The 23134-nt window shown below is 41.7% G+C and overlaps 3 protein-coding genes across 5 annotated transcripts in view; 2 read left to right on the top strand and 1 right to left on the bottom strand.

Moving 5' to 3' along the window:
* Positions 1-151: 151 nt before the first annotated feature.
* Positions 152-6300, top strand: COX15 (cytochrome c oxidase assembly factor COX15). Of its 3 annotated transcripts, none has more exons than XM_075215961.1 (10): positions 152-244; positions 709-856; positions 1896-2083; positions 2313-2435; positions 2681-2867; positions 2972-3139; positions 3657-3738; positions 4428-4582; positions 4692-4805; positions 5143-6300. In XM_075215961.1, exons 2-10 carry the CDS (start codon positions 776-778, stop codon positions 5272-5274), a joined length of 1230 nt encoding a protein of 409 aa, XP_075072062.1. In that variant the 5' UTR covers positions 152-244; positions 709-775; the 3' UTR covers positions 5275-6300. The 3 variants fall into 3 exon arrangements, with proteins under 3 accessions (XP_075072062.1, XP_075072060.1, XP_075072061.1); XM_075215959.1 differs by having other exon boundaries at positions 1893-2083; XM_075215960.1 differs by lacking the exon at positions 152-244 and adding an exon at positions 251-596 and having other exon boundaries at positions 1893-2083.
* Positions 6301-8096: 1796 nt separating this feature from the next.
* On the top strand, positions 8097-13037 carry LOC142160898 (V-type proton ATPase subunit e 2). Its single transcript, XM_075215958.1, has 4 exons — positions 8097-8329; positions 8770-8817; positions 10130-10249; positions 12221-13037. Exons 1-3 carry the CDS (start codon positions 8226-8228, stop codon positions 10221-10223), a joined length of 246 nt encoding a protein of 81 aa, XP_075072059.1. The 5' UTR covers positions 8097-8225; the 3' UTR covers positions 10224-10249; positions 12221-13037.
* Positions 13038-13519: 482 nt separating this feature from the next.
* Positions 13520-23134, bottom strand: part of ENTPD7 (ectonucleoside triphosphate diphosphohydrolase 7) — a 28413-nt gene continuing 18798 nt past the window's right edge. The window contains exons 9-13 of the mRNA XM_075215957.1: positions 21881-22047; positions 21472-21796; positions 21301-21386; positions 18538-18699; positions 13520-15930 (exon numbers count right to left, since the gene is read on the bottom strand). Coding sequence (XP_075072058.1) covers positions 15699-15930; positions 18538-18699; positions 21301-21386; positions 21472-21796; positions 21881-22047 — 972 coding nt within the window. The 3' untranslated portion in view covers positions 13520-15698. The remainder of the gene's footprint in view (positions 15931-18537; positions 18700-21300; positions 21387-21471; positions 21797-21880; positions 22048-23134) is intronic.

The following is a 23134-nucleotide window of genomic DNA, read 5'->3' as shown; positions in this document are numbered from 1 at the left end:
CTCAGATGACAACTCTGCTTCACGCTGAATATTCTGCGTACTAGTGTTACTTCATTGGACGAGCCACCGCGGCTTCTGATTGGACGACACTAGATTTTTGTTCCGCCCTTATCCATGACGTCAGGACTATACAGGAACTGGAGCTGCGTCTGCCCTGACCTCTTGATCCGCGTGAACGTTAAACGTGGTGACGTAAAGGCGTCAATATGGCTGCGCCCAGAAAGTGACATTTTTCTCCTTACCGGTTGGTTTCGTCTCCTGCTATGGGAATAGTCATAGGGTGCCTACATCACAGCAGCTGTTTAATGAAACTCCATTCTGTAATAACTCTAGATGAAGTTTAGGCAGCCTCTGACAAGATCTTCTGGGACTTGTAGTTCTACAGATGTCCTTAGCCTAACTTAGACCCTAGTAGAAACCCCTACCTGGTGGGTTTTAGATACAGACACAGTTATGAACTATGTAATGTGTACCCACCAGGCTTTAGTCTACTGCTACATTATAAGCTCATGGTCAGTGATGGGTTATAATGTGATTTCATGGTATTTTAGCTCCTTCAAGTATGTAGCATAAAATAAATTGTGCATTATAGTTTGGTAAGTAGTAAAATAATAAACATTCAATAAGAGGTCATTGAAGCCTGAGAGGATCCATGTGATTTACAGATATTTGGTAACTGCATTGTTGATGGGTTTGTATTTATTACAGGTCACAGTTAAAGGGGTAACTTGTAAAGTTATGTTGGTAGAGCTGGTGTAATCATAAAGCACAAACCATGCTTCTCCTTACCCTTCGCTCGAGCCTGGCGCACAGTAGAGTCCAAGCTCTACACTTTATCCACACAACAGGAAGAAAGGTAAATAAATGCTTAAGGGTTTTTACATAACTGTTTTTGGCATATTTGTTGCTATGCATTATTTTTGGATACAAAATGTACTTGTGGTTGCTTTTTTGAAACATTTCCTAGTTTGCATTTGCCAAATTGCTGGATTTGTAGGTTTAGTCCCCCCCCCCCCATGTGTTTTGTAGTCATTTGAGAGCACAAAGGTGTCAATAGAGGTGAAAGTCTTCCATGTAATAAAAAAAAATAATCTAGCAGGTCAAATGAAGCATCAAAAATAGACACAAGTATTTAAACATGCTTTCAATGCCTACAAAGCTATAAAAAAATGCACACATATTGTTGATAGCCTTAAAGTTAGTGACACTTTGAGCTTCCTGACAGGGTAAATGCAGAATTGCTGAAAAATACCATGAAAGCTGTAGGCTCAAACCATCTGTGTGTCACCAGCCTAAGGGCTTATTTACACAAGCACCTTTTCCTTATTTTTATTTTTCCTCTGCTGTGTTCGGAACGGAGTGCAAGTGGAGGAAAGGGGCAGTGAATTTCAAACAACCCTAGAGATTACTCATCCATAAGGTGACCCAAGTCTTCTGTTTTCAGTGAAAATTGGACATTGCAAAAAAAATAATAAAAAAAAAAAATTGTTATATAGGTGCCACTCAACCATGATATTTTGATGCAGTGCCCAACTTTCATTGCCTGGCTTTGGAACCTTAATATTGCAAGAAACTCTTTTAAGTGGCTAGTGTTTCAAATAATTCTTCTGTGGAGGTCTGTAGATACTGCATAATTGCTAAAATAATAAAGTAACATATAAATAACACCCAGAAGTATGTATAAATAACATATAATAAAAGTATAAATTGTATGTAAATTATCTGGTTATATAACAGAATACATGCTTCATAGACCTTCATAATGAGACCTGTTCAGAACAATGTAACTTCTATTTTGCATATAGAGATGACACATACTTTATTGTTATGTACAACTTGAGGCTCAGTGAATTATTCAGCAGCATCTGAATTGTTATTCCTGATTATTTCAGCAGAACAGCACTCAATGGAGACACACAATCCAGAAAAGATGGAAAAGCAGCATGGTATCAGAGATGGGGGCTCCGTCCAGAGCCGCTGTGGGGTCTGTACCAAACCCTGCCACAAACCGCATCATGGGGCGTTGGCTTCTTGCATGCAGCGGCATGGTAGCCGGTGCTGTAATCCTCGGGGGAGTTACTAGGTGAGGCACTGGCTTTGTAAATAGACCTTTTGTAAGTTATTGGAGAGATGGCAAAACTCCCGCCTGCCTTGTGTTACGTATTACTCTAGACCAGTGATCTGCAGCTGCCAACCCATTAACTCTGCACTAATGCAACTGTGAATGTGAATCAACCTACAATGTGTACAGTGTTTCATCCATATATTTAAAAAAAAAAAAAATACATCATTTCCTTTTTGGAATTTCATAGGTTAACTGAATCTGGACTTTCAATGGTTGATTGGCACCTGGTAAAAGAGATGAAGCCACCAGGAACTCAGGAAGAATGGGAGGCCGAGTTTCAGAAGTACCAACAGTTCCCAGAATTCAAAATGTGAGATGTGTTAATCATGAAGCAGCAACTAACATCGTGCTTAAGGGTCCACAAAGACATTGGCTGTGGCACTAATGTATAAGAAATGAACACACATTTATTTTATTGTCAACCAGAGTGTGACTTTAGAACTCAAGATGATCTACTGTTAACTTCCTCAGCAAGTTAACTGTATTGCATACACTGTATGTATAATGAACGTTGATGGGTGGTTTTAATGATATTATTATTTATTTATTCTTCAGTTTGAATCACAACATGACTCTGAGTGAGTTCAAGTTCATCTGGTACATGGAGTATTCACATCGCATGTGGGGACGGGCAGTGGGGCTGGCATACATCTTGCCAGCTATCTATTTCTGGAGAAAGGGCTGGTTTAGCCGGGGCATGAAAGGAACTGTTCTGGGTCTCTGTGGCTTTGTTTGCTTCCAGGTAACAATTTATGAGCGGAGAAGAATTAAATTACTGCTTCCCGGTCAGGAGAATAATTTTGTTATTTCAAAATCCATCTCTGTTATTCATATATCATCCCACAGGGTCTGCTGGGCTGGTACATGGTGAAGAGTGGGTTGGAAGAGAAACCAGATTCGTATGATGTACCACGCGTTAGTCAGTACCGTCTGGCTGCACACCTGGGCTCAGCGCTAGTTCTATATTGTGCAAGTCTTTGGACAGGCTTGTCTCTTCTCCTCCCAAAACACAAGGTATAACAAAACTGCGCTGTGTTATATTATCTGTCAACACCCATCTCCCTCACCGTGCCCACCTATGTGTCACTGTGTCTGCGCCCTCTAGATGCTCTTTACTACACTTGTTATATACCTTGTCCATTCTGTCTTATGTACTATATTGACTGGCCAGTAATTTGCTTGTTTGTTCTGTTCCCCACTGCAGATATCTGTTGTAAATAAATGATAATATTAATCCTCGATATAGGGCGTTCTGATAAAGTGTACCTTTTTTTTTTTTTTTTTTCCCTCCTGCGTTTCAGAGTTAGTTTGTTTTCCATTTTTTAAATGCATTAAATTAACCCACAGTGGAGGCAGCAATTTTATGGGTTGATAAATGATGCCTCAGTGATGTCACTACTTTTTGATAGGCTACCCCCTCTGTGGATAGGCAACAGGTAGTCTTCACTATATTTTATGTTGGTGGGATTATGCCAATTGTAGTTATTTTTATGGTGCTTCACAACTATATATTTTTTTTCTCTCTGGATAGTTACCGGAAACAAATCAGCTGTTAAAGCTGAGGAGATTCACACACTGGACGACAGGCCTGGTCTTCCTCACAGCACTCTCGGGTATTTGGGTCCTGTATACTGCTTAGAGCAAACCATGTGACGGGGAGGCTGTGTATGCCACGTGACGGGGAGGCTGTGTATGCCACGTGACGGGGAGGCTGTGTATGCCACGTGACGGGGAGGCTGTGTATGCCACGTGACGGGGAGGCTGTGTATGCCACGTGACGGGGAGGCTGTGTATGCCACGTGACGGGGAGGCTGTGTGCGCCTGTATGTCATGTGACGAGGAGGCTGTGTGCGCCTGTATGTCATGTGACGAGGAGGCTGTGTGCGCCTGTATGTCATGTGACGAGGAGGCTGTATGCCTGGCAATAGTTGAGAAACAAATGTCTTCACCGACATGGAAAATCTTGTTTGTAGACGCTTTGTAGAATCTGTACTGTATTACATTAATAATATAGCCTTATTACCTTACGTGTATTAGTAGTTCTCGTTCTGCCTTTCATGTGAAATATTGCCCAGTATAACAATTACTCTTTGGGGCCAGATCTACGTCTCAGCACTTTCCTGCCAATCCCAAGCAATAACTTTTTGAAAAAATGTGTAATGGGTCGCTGTTGACTTAAGAGGGCGGCAGAGAATGTCTTTTTGAGGTTTTGTTTATTATTTATTTATTATTAGTTTTGTTTATTTCTTTCTTAGTACTTGGAATTGTTATTTTATGATTTTCCACTGTTCTCCAACCACAGGGGCCTTTGTGGCAGGACTAGACGCTGGTCTAGTTTACAACTCCTTCCCTAAGATGGGGGAGCGCTGGATCCCAGACGACCTCCTAGCCTTCTCCCCAAAATTGAATAACCTCTTTGAAAACCCCACCACCGTCCAGTTTGATCACCGCATCCTTGTGAGTGACGTCATGCCTCTTCTTTTAGTCAGCAATACACAATGAAACCAGGTGTTTTGTTCATTTTGAGTGTTAGAAGTTTACCAAAGTGTATGAATCTCTTTTTCAGGGGATCAGCTCAGTAGCTGCCGTCACTGGACTATATTACTACTCTCGGAGGATCCCGCTCCCTCGTAGAGCCAGGTTGGCTGTTAACTCGCTGATTGCTGTGGCTTATTTACAGGTAACCCATTAAATTTCCCATAGTGGTGCTTAGTTGTATCATGTGATTTGGATTATCATAGAATATTTCAAGACGAGTCATCTGTTTGTCTGTTTCGTTTATTGGAGGGAAGGTTGGGAAAATAGAGTATTATCATTGACCAGTAGACAAGGCCTGAATTTACATAGTGAGCAATTTTATTTTTGTGTTGCTGGATTTATTTACTAAATGGTGGAAAAAAACTATATCACCCAGGCGTTGCTTCCATTATCTGGTGTTAGATAGATGTACGCTGACGGCTGCTATTGGTTACTGATCCATACAGCCTGGTTATTAAACCATTCTTTCTTTATTTCAGGTTACACTGGGCATAAGTACTCTGCTTCTGTATGTGCCGACCTCATTAGCAGCCACACACCAGTCTGGCTCTCTTGCACTGCTCAGCATGGCTATCTGGCTCATGAATGAATTGAGACGGCTGCCGAAGTAGCCACTTTCACAACTCGAGAATCTTTACAATCACTTTCTTTATTTCATTGTTCTTCAAGAATATTGTAAAGGGGGGGGGAAAAAAATCTAATTATTTTGCTGTACCTCTGTTTCCGCAAATATGGAAATATTGTCTTTTGTATATACTTCTTTTCTTTTTCTTTTCTTTTTTTTTTTTTTATTAAAGCGAATTACAATTGCATTCTCATGTATGAAAACCTTCTTAAACTATCTGCTGACCTGTCTGTTATAAGTGCACTCATGTTAAAACAGGATAGCGAGCGTTTGCAAAAAATATAAAAATCTCAAGAACAATCAGACTTGTCCTACAGATGACCTTAAATATTATGGATTTATGGCATAGTAGACCATACTGTGAAATATAAGTATGTAAAAGCACGAGGCAAAACTCAGACTTTTTTTTTTAATATACGTCTATTTAACAGTAGGGAGAATAGTTTCCTTTAAAATAAGTAGTAGTATTATGACAAAGACATTAAAACAATTTAGTTTTTAATTACTCTTCATTCAAAAATGACATAAATAAACACTATTGGTCCGTCTGTCACCTGTCTTATGAGGAGGTTCCTGCTGGTGGGGAGGGGTGTGGCCATGTGTAATGGGTGTGGCCGGGGTGTGTGGCCATGTGCACGGGGTGTTCTGTGCAATAAAGAGAAGTATACACTCACACACGTACAAACTAATAATAATTAGATTTCACACATGCATCTGTATAAATAAAATCTTCCTTGGGTTGTTCTATGTCTAATGTATGACTGGTTAATTTGTCAATGAAAGTGAGAAACAGTAAATGTGAAATATAACTTTTCACTCGCTGGTCCTAATGAGGAATGTCCCATCATTGTATAGAAAGATATATTATTACATGATGTGAGGTTACAGGTTGACAAAGATAAGAATATATTATTCTGAATCCATGGCACGTACTAACGGGAGTGAGTCATCATGAAAGATAGTGCTGAGATGGCTTAAATACATTAAAAAAAAAAAAAATACCATTCACCTTATGTTGTCAGTTGTTGTTTTTTTATATATTGATGGATAAAAAGAAAAAGTTTATCTTTGTGTCTTTAGTCAGTTCTTGTGTTGTGGCTCCTAGTAAGCAGTTTACAGACTTCACATGCTAAATACATTTTTAACAAAATGTTTAGAATGTGATAAATACCTTGAAGCATTATAGCAGCGCTTGTACCCTTATTATTCATTTGTGGTCTGTCTTTATTACTACATTTATAATGCAGTTGAAAGCTCTGCAAGCAGAGATAATGTGAGGTGTGTAACTGGGTATCTTGGCAGTAACACCACACAATCACATAGAAGTATAGAGGATGGCACAGTGGGATGTATGGCAGTGTGTGTAGCATATCACCATGTGAGTGCCCAGAAAGTGGTCACATGTATATGCGCTATGCAGCTTTATGTGATTCTGCCACTGATGACAGACTGGAGAGGCGTGACGGGGGCTTTGTACCATAGGCCGAGTATGGTAAGGAAGTGTTTGCGCAAATTGATAACAAATGCAGACCAAGAAAAAGACGCCTATACGCCTGAGCTAGCTGCGGATGGTAAGGGGCAGGTGTAAATAGCGGAGGATGATGGCAGTCTCTTGACTTGTGATTGGCTGTTTGCAATTGCACTGCTGATTGGTGCTTTTTTTGTCACTAGGACAGATGTTATGCTTTTGTATATGTGTTTAAAAAAAAAAACCCTAACAGAACTGTCCCTTGTTCGGAAATGAAAAAAGTTTTGCTTAAAGTTTTGTTAGTGCGTAATACGCTTACACATGAAACAGATAAAAACATGAGTGCAACATGGGATGTGTGTGTGCAGTATGCCTCTAAACCACTTCGGCCTGCACAGATCTCCGTACGCTATGTTTATGTCTGGCTATTTGAGTGTAAATTCCACCCCAATTTCCGACCACCTCTGCTCAGGCCCTTATCAGATGGGAAACTCAGGAACATGACCATGATTGACTCTTCTGCCACTGTTGACCGTGGCACAGAGCCTGGTATTGAACAGGAAAGCAGTGATTAGATCTGCATGTTATGTAGAATGAGATGGAACACACCGGGGAGGGAATCTGGAAATAAGCGATGTAATGTTTATTTAATTATAGTCTTCAGGGAGTGCAGACCTGCCGACATTGCTACATAGTGATAATGTTCTACCCCTATTTTGCTCTCTTATATTCGAATTGTATTACAATTAGGTAATTGATCAAAATAAAATTAATTTTGACACCAATATAATTTATCTGAGATTATTGCAGTTGGAAAGTAAAAACATAAATGACATTCAGAATTTACCATTTATACAGGTATTAGCATCACTTGTGTATTATAGTGTACATTAGGTATAATAACAAAGAGGGATGGAAGGGGTATGATTTCAGTTGCTGCTCTGGCAGCAGAATCGCTGGGCACACCCTTGCAGTATTATATCATATCCCTTTTAGAATACCATGAATACACCTGAAATGAAGGAAAAAAATTAGATCATAGGGTCATTTTTGCTATAGCTATTCTCCATTGCATGTTTTCTATAAGAAATATAAAAATAGATTATTTAACACATCCTGCCTAATTTTGTGTCCCAATATATTTTGGTTAATAGTCACTAATTTAGGGTCTGTAATTCCTCTAAATATAATGTTCATATGACGTCAATCACATAGACAGGTATTGACTAATGAATCAGGGTCATGCTCTGGGTAAATCTCCACCTGAATCCACTGATTGACTCGTGACTCAGCCAATAGAATTAGGCTCGAGAAGACTAGCAGCCAATAAAATGTGAGAGTAGTTAGGAGGAAGCAGCTGCATAGATCGGGGAGGTGAATCTGACAGCTGGAGGAAGGAGCGGATGCTTTGATGATACATTAGTGATACATTGTTGCCTGAAGGTTCTATATAGAGATTCTGCATCAATATGACGGCGCACTCCTTTACTGTGCCTATGATTATCTTCACCACCTTCTGGGGCATTATTGGCATCGCGGCGCCCTGGTTCGTCCCGAAAGGCCCCAACCGAGGGTAAGATTTGTCCTGTATATATTACTGGGGATGAAGACTTGTGCTGTTGCAGAACCTCAATCGGTTTGTGTCTGTCAGCTCTCCAGCTGCTGTGGAACTACGAGTCTAAGCATGCTTGCAATACTAGATGGCTGGCGGAGGATGCTTAGTAGTTCCACACACACGAATTGTCATGCTGGGGTATATCATCTGCTTCAAAGGAGATTCTACAGCAGAGCTTGTCTAGACTACATTTTAAGGGTGTAGTACTCTATGTAACAGAGCTGCACTGTCTTATGAACAGTGATGATCCTCTTACAGGGGCAGCAGACTGCTATCTTCATGCTGTATGTATTGTATGCTCCATCACCACGATCAACTTGCTTGCAGTTACATTTTTATTTTCAGATAGACAGAACAATCTTCAGCGTTCAATAACCCATTATATTTCTCTTTTTCAGGGTCATTATAACTATGCTGGTAACCTCAGCTGTCTGCTGCTATCTCTTGTGAGTATCTATTATGTTGGAACAATGATTTAAACAGCTAGTTTTGTGTGTGTGTGTGTGTGTGTGTGTGTGTGTATATATATATATATATATATATATATATATATATATTCATTCATAATCTGCACTCCTTATGTGTGAATATTGGTATGGTTTAGAGGAAACAGATCTACACCTACAATGTATCCTACTGCAAACAGAACACAGCTATCTGATGCCCTCATCAGATTTCAGTGGTTCTATCTTCTTACAGCAATATATCTATAAGGGCTAGTTACTGACATCTCACCAAGGTGCAAATCTGCTCTGAGCCCATAGTAACCAATCGGACAGTGGGAGTGGGGTAATCATTACATTGCATGTCCACTGATCAACCCAGGTGTTCTCTAACATCGTAGAAATCTACACAGTTGCGTGATATCTATATAACCTGGACAAACTGGCTTATATAAGGATTGATCAAATGAAATGGCCAGATCACACCGTTTAAGTGTGTGATTTTAAAAGAAGTAATCCACCTGCTGTGTAAGACTGTTGGGGTTCCCCCTCTGGAAACTCATCCTTCCAATATATCTTTCTGGCTATAAATATATTCTGTTTAGACAGGTCCATTCACTTCAGAAGTTATAGATGTTTTCCAAGGCATAACAATTTGTAACGTCATCCTCCCTCTTGAGAAATCCTGTACCGTTCAGTCCTTTAGGACTATCCACTTATTTGGAATCTGCCCAATTGGCGACATGTAGGGGAGGGCTGGAAAACTTTAGCCCAGTGGACAAGACTCTACTTGGCAGTCAATTGGGAAGATTTTAAAGGGGGGGGGGATGTAGGTGACCTAGCCAAAGGTAGCCCACTATGGGACCGACGCAGGGGGCAGATTCTCCCCCTGCCACCAAGGCCAGTTTGCCCCTGGCTACATGTGTAGTAATCAGTGACTGCTTCACCTACTGAATCACTGGTTATAGAAAATATTGCATGTTATCCAGTTGGGTCTCACTCTTATTCTAAAGAACAACATAGGTCTTGAGTGGATCCCCACTGGTGATCTGGGCAAGACGCTCACTTGTTTTGTCTTATGTGCCATTGTAAAGGATTTGCGATCATTTTGTACAATATTGGTTTGGTCAAATTTAGCACAATATTTACCATTTTAAGAAGTTTATGGTTGTGACCCTTCCCACAATACTAATGTCCATAATGTTCTATAATATCCACCAGGCTTGGGGAATAGGTGCTTTGTAACAAATTACATGAATGGTCACCTGCTAAAGGTTTTATTTTGTAATATGGTTTCGCCTCCTATCTCTAATAGCTGGCTGATCACCATCTTATCACAAGTGAATCCCCTGTTTGGACCCCAGTTGAAAAATGACACCATTTGGTATGTGCGCTTTGTATGGGAATGAACGAGCAGGAACATTAATTAGTCAAGGTAAGCTATTAAATGGCCACTGTTACTATTACTGTCCACAGGTACCTCTGACCCAACAGTGGGTGTTCCAGATCAAATTGGTACCTACAGCTTATGGACTGGTGAGCGTCTCATTCTAAGGGGCTGATTCAATTCAGCCACGTTAGTGTAGGAATAACAGGGTCGGATGCTTCTTTGACAGCGCCGCGGCTGCTGTATAGTACAGTGCTGCTATGGTGGGCACTTAGTTAGCGCAGGGGGGGGGTTTCTGGAGACTCAGAAACCCCCCATCCGTGTGCCACTGAATAACGTGGTGCTAATTGTATTCCCATTAATACAGTAACTTTAACCAGGTTTTTTTGCAAAATCAGCTTTAAAATTAATGCACTAATAGTAATACTGCGCACGTTTACAACAGTAACTGTAATAGTGCACAGGCAGCGTTATTCCTAGAATAATGTGGAATTGGCCCCTAAGGGCTTGTGCAGACTCGTGGTCCACTTGTCGAGCATTTTATTGCTATCTGTGTTTATCTCTATCCTCCCCAATTTCTCTCAACGGTTTTCCAATCAAACTAAACAAGAGTTAATTATTTCTGGAGAGAGCGGTATTTCTAAGGTGGTGATTGAGTGAGCCGCGAGGTTCTATAGTTCTACGCATCGTTTATTCACGAAAACCAGTAATATTGCTTAATATTTGATTGCACCACTATGAGATGCAAGCAAAAATGAGTGAATTCCTTGAGAGCATCAGAATAATTGATACTTCTTGTGGATGTTACCATAGAGCTGCAAAATGCTCATAAGTGAGTGGCCACAAGACAGCTAAGATAACTGTAATGGCTTGTAGAATGTTATAAAGAAACTATCCTTCTAACCTATTTGGTCTACAAGTTTAGTGTTAGTCATATAGATTCATTGTAGACTTAATTTTTTCATTAAAATAATATTAGTTTAGTTTTAATGGATTTGTGGTTTGGTTTAGTCTGGCTGTATAGAGGTGTGCAGGGAGGAGAGCTGCACAAATCCAGCAGAAGTTTTGCTGTAGTGAGAAGAGGTACAGAATAAGAGCAGCAGCGGGTGGGGTGCAGAGAGAGGAGGTACAGAATAAGAGCAGCAGCGGGTGGGGTGCAGAGAGAGGAGGTACAGAATAAGAGCAGCAGCGGGTGGGGTGCAGAGAGAGGAGGTACAGAATAAGAGCAGCAGCGGGTGGGGTGCAGAGAGAGGAGGTACAGAATAAGAGCAGCAGCGGGTGGGGTGCAGAGAGAGGAGGTACAGAATAAGAGCAGCAGCGGGTGGGGTGCAGAGAGAGGAGGTACAGAATAAGAGCAGCAGCGGGTGGGGTGCAGAGAGAGGAGGTACAGAATAAGAGCAGCAGCGGGTGGGGTGCAGAGAGAGGAGGTACAGAATAAGAGCAGCAGCGGGTGGGGTGCAGAGAGAGGAGGTACAGAATAAGAGCAGCAGCGGGTGGGGTGCAGAGAGAGGAGGTACAGAATAAGAGCAGCAGCGGGTGGGGTGCAGAGAGAGGAGGTACAGAATAAGAGCAGCAGCGGGTGGGGTGCAGAGAGAGGAGGTACAGAATAAGAGCAGCAGCGGGTGGGGTGCAGAGAGAGGAGGTACAGAATAAGAGCAGCAGCGGGTGGGGTGCAGAGAGAGGAGGTACAGAATAAGAGCAGCAGCGGGTGGGGTGCAGAGAGAGGAGGTACAGAATAAGAGCAGCACCAAGCTGTTGGGCCTGGAAAATCATTAGTTTCAAGGAGGTCAGTATCTCTTTCTAAGCAGTGGGGACTACTAGTTGGGAGATGGGGAATTCTGTTTTTTGGTTTTTTTTGAAGTTTCCCTTTTACGTAGCATATATACTACTTTTCTGATATTAAGAGTTCATTAAAAGACATGGCCTTTTAATACAACAGAATATTGCCAGCAATAGCAATTTAAATGACTAACTGGAAAAGCAATAATTTCAGTAATGTATACATTCTTCTCATTGTAGATAATCCCTAGATGTGTTGTGTCCTCGCCTTCCCTCCTGCACTACAATGTCACTTGAACCACAAGAAAATACTATTAATTCCTGTACACATTGACCAACCTGAAGAAACCAATTCCATCCAAACTAAAAATGATAGATCCCTGTTATAGATGTATTGTATGATTTGGTTACATAGACATTGCTCCAGTGTGGACTGTGTCATGGGACTTGTATAGACTTTTAAGTTATATGTTCTGTATGTACAAGATATGTATAGTAAAAATGTTATATGCACCCCACTGTAAATGTTTATATAGGATACAATAAACATTTGGTTCTTAGGGCTCAGTTGATTCAAACTGCTAAATTCAGTTTGTTGTGATCAGTAATATTATGTGATTTAGAAAAACGTGTGTGTATATAGGATATGGATTACATATTGATCGTTGATACATTAGTAACTAGATCAAAGCAGAGGTTGGTGATATTAACAATTGGAGATTGTATCAGTGAAATAACTGGGGACATCACCAGTCCCTGGGAACCTACACTGCAGTTTTAAAAGCTTGTATTATGTGCAACAACAAACAGATTACCTTTGGCATTGTAGGAATCCAGACTTTGCGAATGTACACAACATATAGTTTAGAGCTGGAACAATTGGTTGCCGTGGTAGATAATTAACTCTTGTGCAATGCTCATGACTTATCTACCATGTAATGCATTTAACTTATTTATTTGTGAAAGTATTTATGGGCTGTGCAATAAATTAGTGGATGTCTGTATTGTTTGTAGAAATTCTTATTGCATTAAACAGTGTTTGATTTCATGTGTTAAATTTATTGGTGATCCCTCTGTTCCCTGTATTGTATAAATGGAGGAGGGAAATGGTTTAGAAACTACTGGAGCACTCGGCAAGGTGTAGACTAGGCCTTTGCCAGTAGACAACCAGTTGATAGCTGGAAGGGCATGCTGGGACTTGTAGTTTCACAACACCTGGAGGGCCGCAGGTTGGACAGGCCTGGTGTAGACCAATGATGGACCAGCTCCTTCCTACAGTGTCAGATCTGTTTATCACCTGTAACCCATGTATAAAATGCCTGATCTGTTCTTACAGATGGGTGTCTCTTTGATTAAATGTTTTAACTTATTATTGGGATTAAGGTTACGTGCGGCTCGTTTGATGGTAAGAGAGCCACCCCCTACGTCCCCCAAAATGTCAGGCTCCCCACTACTGGTGTAGACCTTTCATATCTAGATTATATTGGTCATGGGATAAATAATGGTAATATTGTGTAACAGAATCAGACAGAGAGAGGATGAGAAATCAGATTGTTGTTTTACTGACAAATAGTCAAAAGATGACAGTTGACATAACATGAAATGTATGCAGAGAATATAGTTCCTTGTCTTTCACAGCTGGCCCTGTTCACAGCGTGCACACAACAGAGGAGGAATGTGAGGTGTGAACAGATGAGTAGGCAGGTTGTACAGAAATGCATAAAAGACGTTGACATGACCAGTCATATGGTTACTGTAGAGCACAGTCCAGTCTAAACATGATTATCTGCTCACTGAAAGCATTAACGCATCACTGACTCCCAGCACACAAGTTCCTTGCAACAGACAGACAGAGGTAAAGAGGGGTTTTAGGTTTGTAAACATTTGTGGCCTGTCTGATAAATGACTGCATACTATAAAACACAGCATTACTTTATCATGGAAGTCGACTCATCTTTAGCGATTAACTGCTGACCCTGAAGTTTATAATGATAAATGGACAGAATGGGGAATGTATTTATAAATATGGTGCTGATATAGTGTGACAAAACGTTCCAGTATTTTTTAACTTCGAAAACCATGAAAAGAAAAATGGTAATTGTAGCTGTATTTTCTGAAAATTAACAAAATAATTTAGTTTTTTTGCATTTAGACAAGGCTCTAGTTACGTTCAATGCTGTCAATAGTTTTAGTTAGTCCACGTTGAATAACACTGTTCCTGAGTAGCAATGCCTTAAACAGATGTAGATAAACCAGGCTAAACCTGAAGTGAACCGTTTGAATTGTGTACTATAAAACAAGGGTAAGGGTTATAAATCGGCAGCACCTCTTCAGTGTGCATGGGCAATAGCACTTCCCAGCTGCGCCCCCTAGTGGCAGTATGTGTAACAGCAGCTTCAGCATATGATGGGCTGAGATATATTCAGGAGGATTGAGCCCATCAATTCTATAGGAATTAACAACAGTTCTGAGGGATGAAAATCCACAGTCAGCAATCGGTTCACTATGACAAGTGACATCGTGAGGAAGGCATAGTGGTCAACCACATGCTCTGGAATTGGTTAAGTCTGCAAGTAACACATACAAAGTGTGCATCAAATAGCAACAATAATACAGACATCAGAGAAGACAATCACAAAACAACAACGCCCTTTGTTTCACATTTCCGGTTTGGGAAGAAAATGTTTTGTTTTACGGAATGTAACAAGTCTCACACAGAATCATCAATCACGTCTCTTAGTAAAGAAAAAAATGAACAAATTATGGTTTTCATCATGTTATTATGGAATGTGCAGACTTTTGGGTTTTTTTTTTCTATCACAGTCCACTAAGCATGGTTTTAGCTACACTGTATCACACATACTCTAGTTTCAGGGGTCACGGTGTTTAGTGAAAAGAAGTCATCTAGCCACTAAAAATTTAAACAAAACTATACATTCACATATAAAACAGCAATATTCAATTCACAGGGGCCATGTTTTAATGGAGTTTCCTTAAAGATAAATAATGCATTAACCAATTAATCATCAAATTCTCTTGAGCGTTGGCTTGTCTGCACTCGTGACACATTTATGGTGACGTAATAAGCAGCTTTAGGGGGTTCTGCCGCAAATCACTGTTTTATTAGCTTCTAAAGAAACATAATGATAGTTGGAATGCCGAGAAACAATGTTGGCCCTTAAAACCCGAGCCCTATATGTAAACGACTGCCTCAAGGCAGAAATAGGAGAGATCAGTTCTACCTGTTACAAACACACGGTGCAGGCAGTCATTCTGTGGGCTATAGAAATAGGCAAGGAGTATGCAGCCTTTTCTATTCGCTGCGTGACAGCACTGACCCAGGAGGTGCTTGGTGGCTCGTGCCTCAGCGATGTCACTCGTTCTTAGTCAATTATTACATTTAAGAATTGAACAGCTTTTAAAAAATGGCTGCCTCCACTACAGCGACGTTTTTGTGTTGAGCATAATCCCTTCTATGGAGGAATCAGAGGCTATTCCCATATCTGGATGCATGACACCAATTGGGGCTTGCGGGCAGCTTCCTGACATCACACTGGGACCAGGACATCCAATGTTCACAAGAGAGGAGTCCTTCAATATTATCAGGAAAAAGGGAAAAACAAATGTGTTTTAATTTAAAACCATTTTTAAAACGATATGCATATTTATAGTGTCTAAAAGAATCCAACAATAGGCGATGGATCGGCAGTAAGAGGTGTTATCTGGGGATCCCAGGTTCTGTTATCACGTGCACGCCTTCCTCCATCAGTACTAAGTCCAGAGCAGAGGCCCGGGTCTGTCTCCTGTGTATACGCCTCAGCCTGAGAATGTACAGGACGATGGACAGCAGCACCACCAGAATACAGGCCAGGAACAGATAGTGGTTGTAGACGAACGAGAACCTGAACCAGCTCACGTGGGCAGGACGAGAGTTCTCCTGGCGAATATCCCTGCAACATGGAATAATAGAGTAAGCAAGGATCCATTACAACATGACAGGGACATTGTACGGATATGGCAGCTGCTTTCAGGAATTAAGGTTACATATCACAGCCGACATTGGGCAACTGGCCTGGCATCACAGCAAGCGTGGGCCAAAAATGATGTAGAAGCTCAATGATGATCCAATCAAAACAGTTAGGATCACTATCAGGCATAGCAAAAATTAGAAGCTAACCGGAAATCAGCCTGTAGGGGGCGGTCACCTTCCAATGCCACTAACTGAGGCTATAATGGAGCCAGAAGTTATCCAGATGCCCGACCGACGGGCCAAACAGAAGGATGTCGCCCAATTTAGCCAACGCGAGTAGACAAATTGAGGAATAACCCTGTCCCAGCCTATGTGGTTCTAGGGTTTTCTGTATTTTTTTTTCATGTTTAAAATACACAATATTACCTGCTTTTCTTCATATTGCTTCTGACATTAAACAGCCATAAACAGTTTAGGACAGTGCTTGATCTAGGTTACTAACAGAATTTTAAAAAATTTTCATGTCTGTGATAAATACATTTATTAATAAACAAAAAACAATCATAAAAGTTTGCAATAAAATCACACTTCAGTGTTCTAAATAAATTAAAAACAACCTCTTATAGGAAAACAATCAATTCTCCATATAGAATACATACTCCAATAGATTATATATATATATATATAATTATATATATAAAATCTTTATAGATGTTTGGATTAATAATGTGACAACTGATAGGGAATGTGAAAATCCTGCAATTTCTTTACAGATGTATTCTCCGGAACACGGAGTCCCAAGCTTCCACAGTTTAACCAGTAATAAATATTCTCCTAAGAGACAAGTAGTCTATACCAGAGTCACAAAATGCATTGTTTGGAGCCGAAATCAAATTTAACAAGGTATTGAATTGTGCCTAAAGGTGTTAATTACCAACGCGTTTCACCGCTCCTTCAGTGCCTCTATCAAAGCACTTTGTCACTGTCCATTAATACAGATGCCATGGATCAGAAGAGGACTCATATTCCAAGTATATTTCTTGCTAAAATTTACTAAAATTGATATAGTAGTTTATACCAGTCAATTTTTGCAAGAAATATACTTGCATGGAATAGGAGTCTTCTTCCGAAACATGGCATCTGTATTAATGGACATTGTTCTCTTTGTTAAAGCCGCTGAAGGAGCAGCAAAATGCGGATGAATTTAATACCTTTAAATACAATTCAACACCTCGTTAAATTTGCTTTTGGCTCCAAACAATGTAGTGTGTGACTATGGTATAAACTACTACTTACTACTATATGGAGAATTGATAGCTTTCCTATAAGAGGAAATTTTTAATATATTTAGAACACTGCAGGGTGATTTTATTGTAATCTTATATGATTATTTTATTGATAAATATGGATTTGAATGCATTTGTCACAGACATGAGTTTATTTTTAAATTCTATTACTAACCTAGATTGAGCGTCGTCCTAAACGGTTTATAGTAATTTTGTTATATTGAGGAGGATTGCAGTCTCCTTGGGACAGCTGCTAATATAGTTATTAATTGCCAGTGCCTTGAGGATATTTTTTTGGTTGACATTAAATGGCGTAGCAGTTTTGTTTATTTGTATTTATTCATATGAATGTGATGCTTGATTTGATGTAGTCTATATATACCAGTACAACAGTGCCACCAGTGGCCACATTGTATTACTACAACATCGGCAATTGGATCCCATGATCTCTACAGTTCTACAGGTGGGACCGAAGCAGCGTACAGCTATTCACAAGCTGGCAGGATCATCATCAAGGGCGAAACACCGATTTGTCCATGTTTTATGTTAGAACACTTCTTTTCCTTGAATACAGAGTATTCCTACATCTGATTGAAAGCATATGACTGATAAACCACATCAAATATGCTATCATTGTTTCATCATAATCTGGCCACCGGTAAAAGAGTTGCACTGGTATCTGCAGGTAAGCTCACACTCGCCTACAGGTAAGGACACACTCATATGACACTTTACAAATAAAGTTATAGAATAAGCAATTGCATACAATACTCCAATGAATATCACTTATACTAGAGATACACTAGCACTTATGTTAGCATGTGGACTATAAGCCTAGCTAGAAATATATATATGCAATGTACAAGTTCATATCATACTATAGCATTAGTAATGTTATAGTATAAGATGATATCATATAATGCCGAGGTAGACAACCTGTGGAGATACGTCTCCCTGAACGCTCTACCGGACTGTGCCCACACACAGCATAAACGATCCATTTCAAACACTGTGGCACGCTGGAGCTTTCCACATATATCGTCCAGAGTTACCCAACCATCAGCCTGAACCAAGGTCTGGTAATAAAGCAGCACGGCCAATGTCTTGAAGAGAAGGCAACACACAAGGTGGATAGTCCTGCTAGGGTTGTCTCTCTCTAGGTATTTGGTGCTTTTTACCAAAAGCAGATATTGGCATTTATGTTTACCCAATCTTGTCTGTCTGTTCACCAAAACCTTCTAGCGTGACATTAGTTTTAGATATGAAGAGCACGTGCCATACCCAAGGTCAGCAGTAGTTACCTGAGAGGTAGAAAGCGGGTTTTGTAAAGCATTGCTCCAAGCGTCCATTGGACCTCCTTGTCATATACTAGCTGGGCGGTCTTGAGGTTTGGGTAGTCGTGCGGAAAGTGGAAGCCGTCATGAAGAACTTTATGCATCCACGCCGACTTAAAACACTGATACCTGGAGAACAGATATAGCTGATGGTACAAGTGTACAGTACAATATAGTAACATACAAAATGCTGCAAACAACACTAAAATATGGACACAGCAACTCTGTATAGTACAGAACAGGTATAGGAGAAGGTGGTCATATTAATTACAAGATATGTGATGCAAACATGACAAATTTAGAAGGTCCAGGGAAGTTTCAGAACCCAGTGTTCTATATCTTACACTGATGAGATCTAAGAAGACTATTGGGTATGTGACATTTGCTGGGATGGATACATTTTAGAAGTGATGGGAATTCACAGTTAAACACAACATGTGTGTTATATACTGCCCACCTGCCTCCTTGCATTTGAAACTAAACTCTTTCCATTTGCTTCATCTCCAAATATGGCATTATTCCCTATTAACCACAAGATCATAAGACTGCTATATCTATGTACTGGCTTGTCTCCGACATTAATTCCTATGTGATCTCTTGATCAGTGATGCAAATACCAAGACCCTAAACAAGCTTCATGTCCCACACCCTCTCTCTCTCTCTCTCTCTCTGCACATGTATCTCATCAGCTGACAGATTTACTTTCATGGGCTACAATTGTAAACAAGCCACAGTACAGCTTGCAAGTCAGCCTGGGGGGGGGTGCATTTACTGGGGGTGGGTGCATTTGTGTTTCCCTTTATTAAGCGATGGGAATTGACAGTTAAACAAGCATCGACCAACGTCCACAAACAACAATTTGCTTCTGTTACATCTGAAAACTTGTATGTCCCATCTCACTGCTCTGTACAGACCCCTCTTAAATCCCACAATCAGTCTTACTTTCCCTCTATGGGATTATTCTTTGATGAAAACATCCTTCATCTCCCTTAGAATCGCATCTCATTAGCCAAACTGCACCCTCACTAATCTACCCCCTCCCGCCCTCTAATACCCCAGAACTTCATTCCTTAATCACAATATCCTCAGCCAGTCGGCACAAACAGACCTGGATCCACTATTGTACAGTCATCTTCTCTTCCTCTCAGTCCTTCTGCTTCTTGCAGTTAGTAGTAGATCACTAAATCATACACCTATTCCATACACTTTATCCTGGTTCAAACACTATAGAAATCTATCGAACTTCAAAATATCACCGTTCTCACATCACTTTCAGAGTCCTTTAAATGTACCCTCTTAAATGCACCCTCTGTTTGCGTTAAACTAACTTCCATCCATTGACCTCTAACAACCTCAACCTTCTGGCAATAACAGAAACGTGGCTCACACAATCGGACACTGAATTACATGCAGCCCTTTCACATGGTGGCCTCCACTTCACCCACACCTCCAGACCTGGAGGTAGGTGGGGGTGATGTCCTCCTTTCCCCCAATGGCATATTCACGTTCTCCACTCAAGTTTCCATTCGTTGAATTATATACTATTCGGATCCCCTTCTCTCTGCATGTTGCAGGGAGCCACCATCCTCCACAACAATTCCCAGCTTGGCTCCCTCATTTCTTATCCTCTGGAATCTGCAACATCAGTGTTGATCTGTCACACTGTACTTACACTAAAGCGCATTTTCTGTCACCACAAGTAGCAGTACACTATATTAGGGGGAGTGTGACAGATCAACATTGTAAATTATTCATCTATTCCAAAGACTCTTATAAATTTACTGTTTATTTACTCAGAATTTCACTTTAACAATCCATTTTGAACGCAGCATTTAGACAAATTTTTGCTGCTATATGTTCTGGTAGTACGGCGGCAGTCCATACATTGGTTGACTGTACTTTAGAGAATCTGATTTAATATACTTCTACTACTACTAGTAACACCAATATACACCTCTTCACTCTCATATCATCTCCCATGTCGCTCACTCTGCTCTTTGTCATTCATACTCACTCATTACAGGCTACATCCAGCAAGACTTCCACCTACCGTCCAACCCTCCCAAGCTTTCATTGAAAACCCACCTTGCCAGACAAACTTACCAAATCCCTGAACCACCTTCAGAACCTGCACAGGGTGCTCTACTCGATTACTGCACTTCTACATAGGTCACTGAAAGATTACATTCATTCTCTTCTATACTGACCACCCAAACTACCATTGCTGTGCGACGGGATCATACATCCCAACCAGAGCACTCGTTCCCACTGCAATCTGGCTGGACCAACATGTAGTATGTGGCACTTACCCTCCTATTTGATTTCAAATTGTAAGCTTGCAAGCAGGGCCGTCGTACCCCTCTGTCTGTGCTAATACCCAGTATTGTTTTATTACTGTGTTTGTTCCCTACTGTAAAGTGCTAAGAAGTATGCCAAAACTAAATAATAATAATAATAATAATAATAATAATAATAATGCAATTGTGGAATGACAGTTAATATAAAGAAGAATTTGCATGTTTTAAGGGATGACGCAGTTTCTAAACTTTTGTGTTTGTGAAAAAGAAGACTTTAGTAACAGGGAATATGTGAATATCCATCTATTTTTGGCTGCTTTTAGCTCACACTGCCCCAACCTCATTTTTTTCTGTAACACTCTGATTTTGACAATTTCGATTTCACCTCAAATCCACTTGACAGCTACTACGTGGGCACTCTATTTTTACTTACTTTAACCGATGCAGGTCAGCATGGGCAGAATAGAGACCGTTGTTAAAGCGCTCGGTTAATGACGTCCAAGGCATGCTACAGTAATCCTGGTGGGAAGATCAGAAAAACAACATGTAAGGACTGATCGCACAGCTATGAAGCTCAGGAAGAGGTGGTGTCTGGGTTCGGTACCTTGGCGGCTTTGGAAAACTTGTGGCTGTTGTACATTCCCCCCATACGAAGCACATCCTCCGTGCAGTAATAATACTCAGAAAAACCATAAAACTCGCTGTTTGAAAAATCGATGACTGGCTGGTACACCCCGTTCAGATAGGCCTGAGAGTCATTAGATTTGGACAATAGTGGTTCTAGTAGCTGCCGGCAGCTGTCCCAGTTCCCTTTCCCCAGGATATGGAAGTCCTTGTCTAGTCGCTGAATCATGTCTGTGTGTCCAACGGGTAGACAGGGGTCCAAGTACGGAGTGCTGAGGTCCATTCCTGTCTTTCCTCCCGAAACTCTACAGGAATGAGAAAATGCTGTGAGCCAGATGTTGTAACTTACATATATTAGCCAAAGACTCCCCACACATTGCACAATATACCGGTTCTTGGCCATAGTCTGGTTGAACACCACGTCTTCGTAGCGTTGACGTGCAAAGTTTCCTCCAAAGCCCATGAATGTTGTGACATAAACCCGGTACACGTGCTCCGTGTGCTGAAGATCACAACCCAAGTTGAACTCGGCCAACAACGTTTTTGCAACTTCCTCCTGAAATGCATAAAACAATCAAATGTTACTCAACACTCTAAAGTGGCCCAACGCATCCCTCCTCAGAATGGCGCCTTCACACAGCCCGTACTGCAGGGTAAACCCTGATTGGATGGTGCCACCTCTTCCCATCCAATGACCAAATTCAGCAACCAAACATGGAAAAAAAAGTCATGTCCACATCTGGGACATTTTTTTCCATGGAAGAGCTGACAGGAGACAGAAGAACTGGGGGTAAGTACTGGCCTCTGCTCAGCGGTCACTACTACTAGCGCTGGCCTCCGCTCAGCGGTCCCCACTACCACTACTAGCGCTGGCCTCCGCTCAGCGGTCCCCACTACCACTACTAGCGCTGGCCTCCGCTCAGCGGTCACTACTACTAGCGCTGGCCTCCGCTCAGCGGTCACTACTACTAGCCCTGGCCTCCGCTCAGCGGTCACTACTACTAGCCCTGGCCTCCGCTCAGCGGTCCCCACTACCACCACTAGCGCTGGCCTCCGCTCAGCGGTCCCCACTACCACTACTAGCCCTGGCCTCCGCTCAGCGGTCCCCACTAGCGCTGGCCTCCGCTCAGCGGTCCCCACTAGCGCTGGCCTCCGCTCAGCGGTCCCCACTAGCGCTGGCCTCCGCTCAGCGGTCCCCACTACCACTACTAGCGCTGGCCTCCGCTCAGCGGTCACTACTACTAGCGCTGGCCTCCGCTCAGCGGTCACTACTACTAGCCCTGGCCTCCGCTCAGCGGTCACTACTACTAGCCCTGGCCTCCGCTCAGCGGTCCCCACTACCACTACTAGCGCTGGCCTCCGCTCAGCGGTCCCCACTACCACTACTAGCGCTGGCCTCCGCTCAGCGGTCCCCACTACCACTACTAGCGCTGGCCTCCGCTCAGCGGTCCCCACTACCACTACTAGCGCTGGCCTCCGCTCAGCGGTCCCCACTAGCCCTGGCCTCCGCTCAGCGCCCCCCACTAGCGCTGGCCTCCGCTCAGCGGCCCCCACTAGCGCTGGCCTCCGCTCAGCGGTCACTACTACTAGCGCTGGCCTCCGCTCAGCGGTCACTACTACTAGCCCTGGCCTCCGCTCAGCGG

Source organism: Mixophyes fleayi, chromosome 6 (genome assembly GCF_038048845.1).
Source record: "Mixophyes fleayi isolate aMixFle1 chromosome 6, aMixFle1.hap1, whole genome shotgun sequence".
Taxonomy (NCBI): Eukaryota; Metazoa; Chordata; class Amphibia; order Anura; family Limnodynastidae; genus Mixophyes; species Mixophyes fleayi.
The sequence above is the reverse complement of the archived record's forward strand: the minus strand, read 5'-3'. Positions and strand labels throughout refer to the sequence as shown.

What these genes read in the sequence shown, in the direction of transcription:
- COX15 (XM_075215959.1), top strand. Translation starts at nt 776, where the DNA reads ATGCTTCTCCTTACCCTTCGCTCGAGCCTGGCGCACAGTAGAGTCCAA. An exon ending in ATCCTCGGGGGAGTTACTAG is followed by an intron (nt 2,084 to 2,312) that starts GTGAGGCACTGG and finishes GGAATTTCATAG; the next exon opens with GTTAACTGAATCTGGACTTT. An exon ending in TTGCTGTGGCTTATTTACAG is followed by an intron (nt 4,806 to 5,142) that starts GTAACCCATTAA and finishes TCTTTATTTCAG; the next exon opens with GTTACACTGGGCATAAGTAC.
- LOC142160898 (XM_075215958.1), top strand. Translation starts at nt 8,226, where the DNA reads ATGACGGCGCACTCCTTTACTGTGCCTATGATTATCTTCACCACCTTC. An exon ending in CCGAAAGGCCCCAACCGAGG is followed by an intron (nt 8,330 to 8,769) that starts GTAAGATTTGTC and finishes TCTCTTTTTCAG; the next exon opens with GGTCATTATAACTATGCTGG. An exon ending in GCTGTCTGCTGCTATCTCTT is followed by an intron (nt 8,818 to 10,129) that starts GTGAGTATCTAT and finishes TATCTCTAATAG; the next exon opens with CTGGCTGATCACCATCTTAT.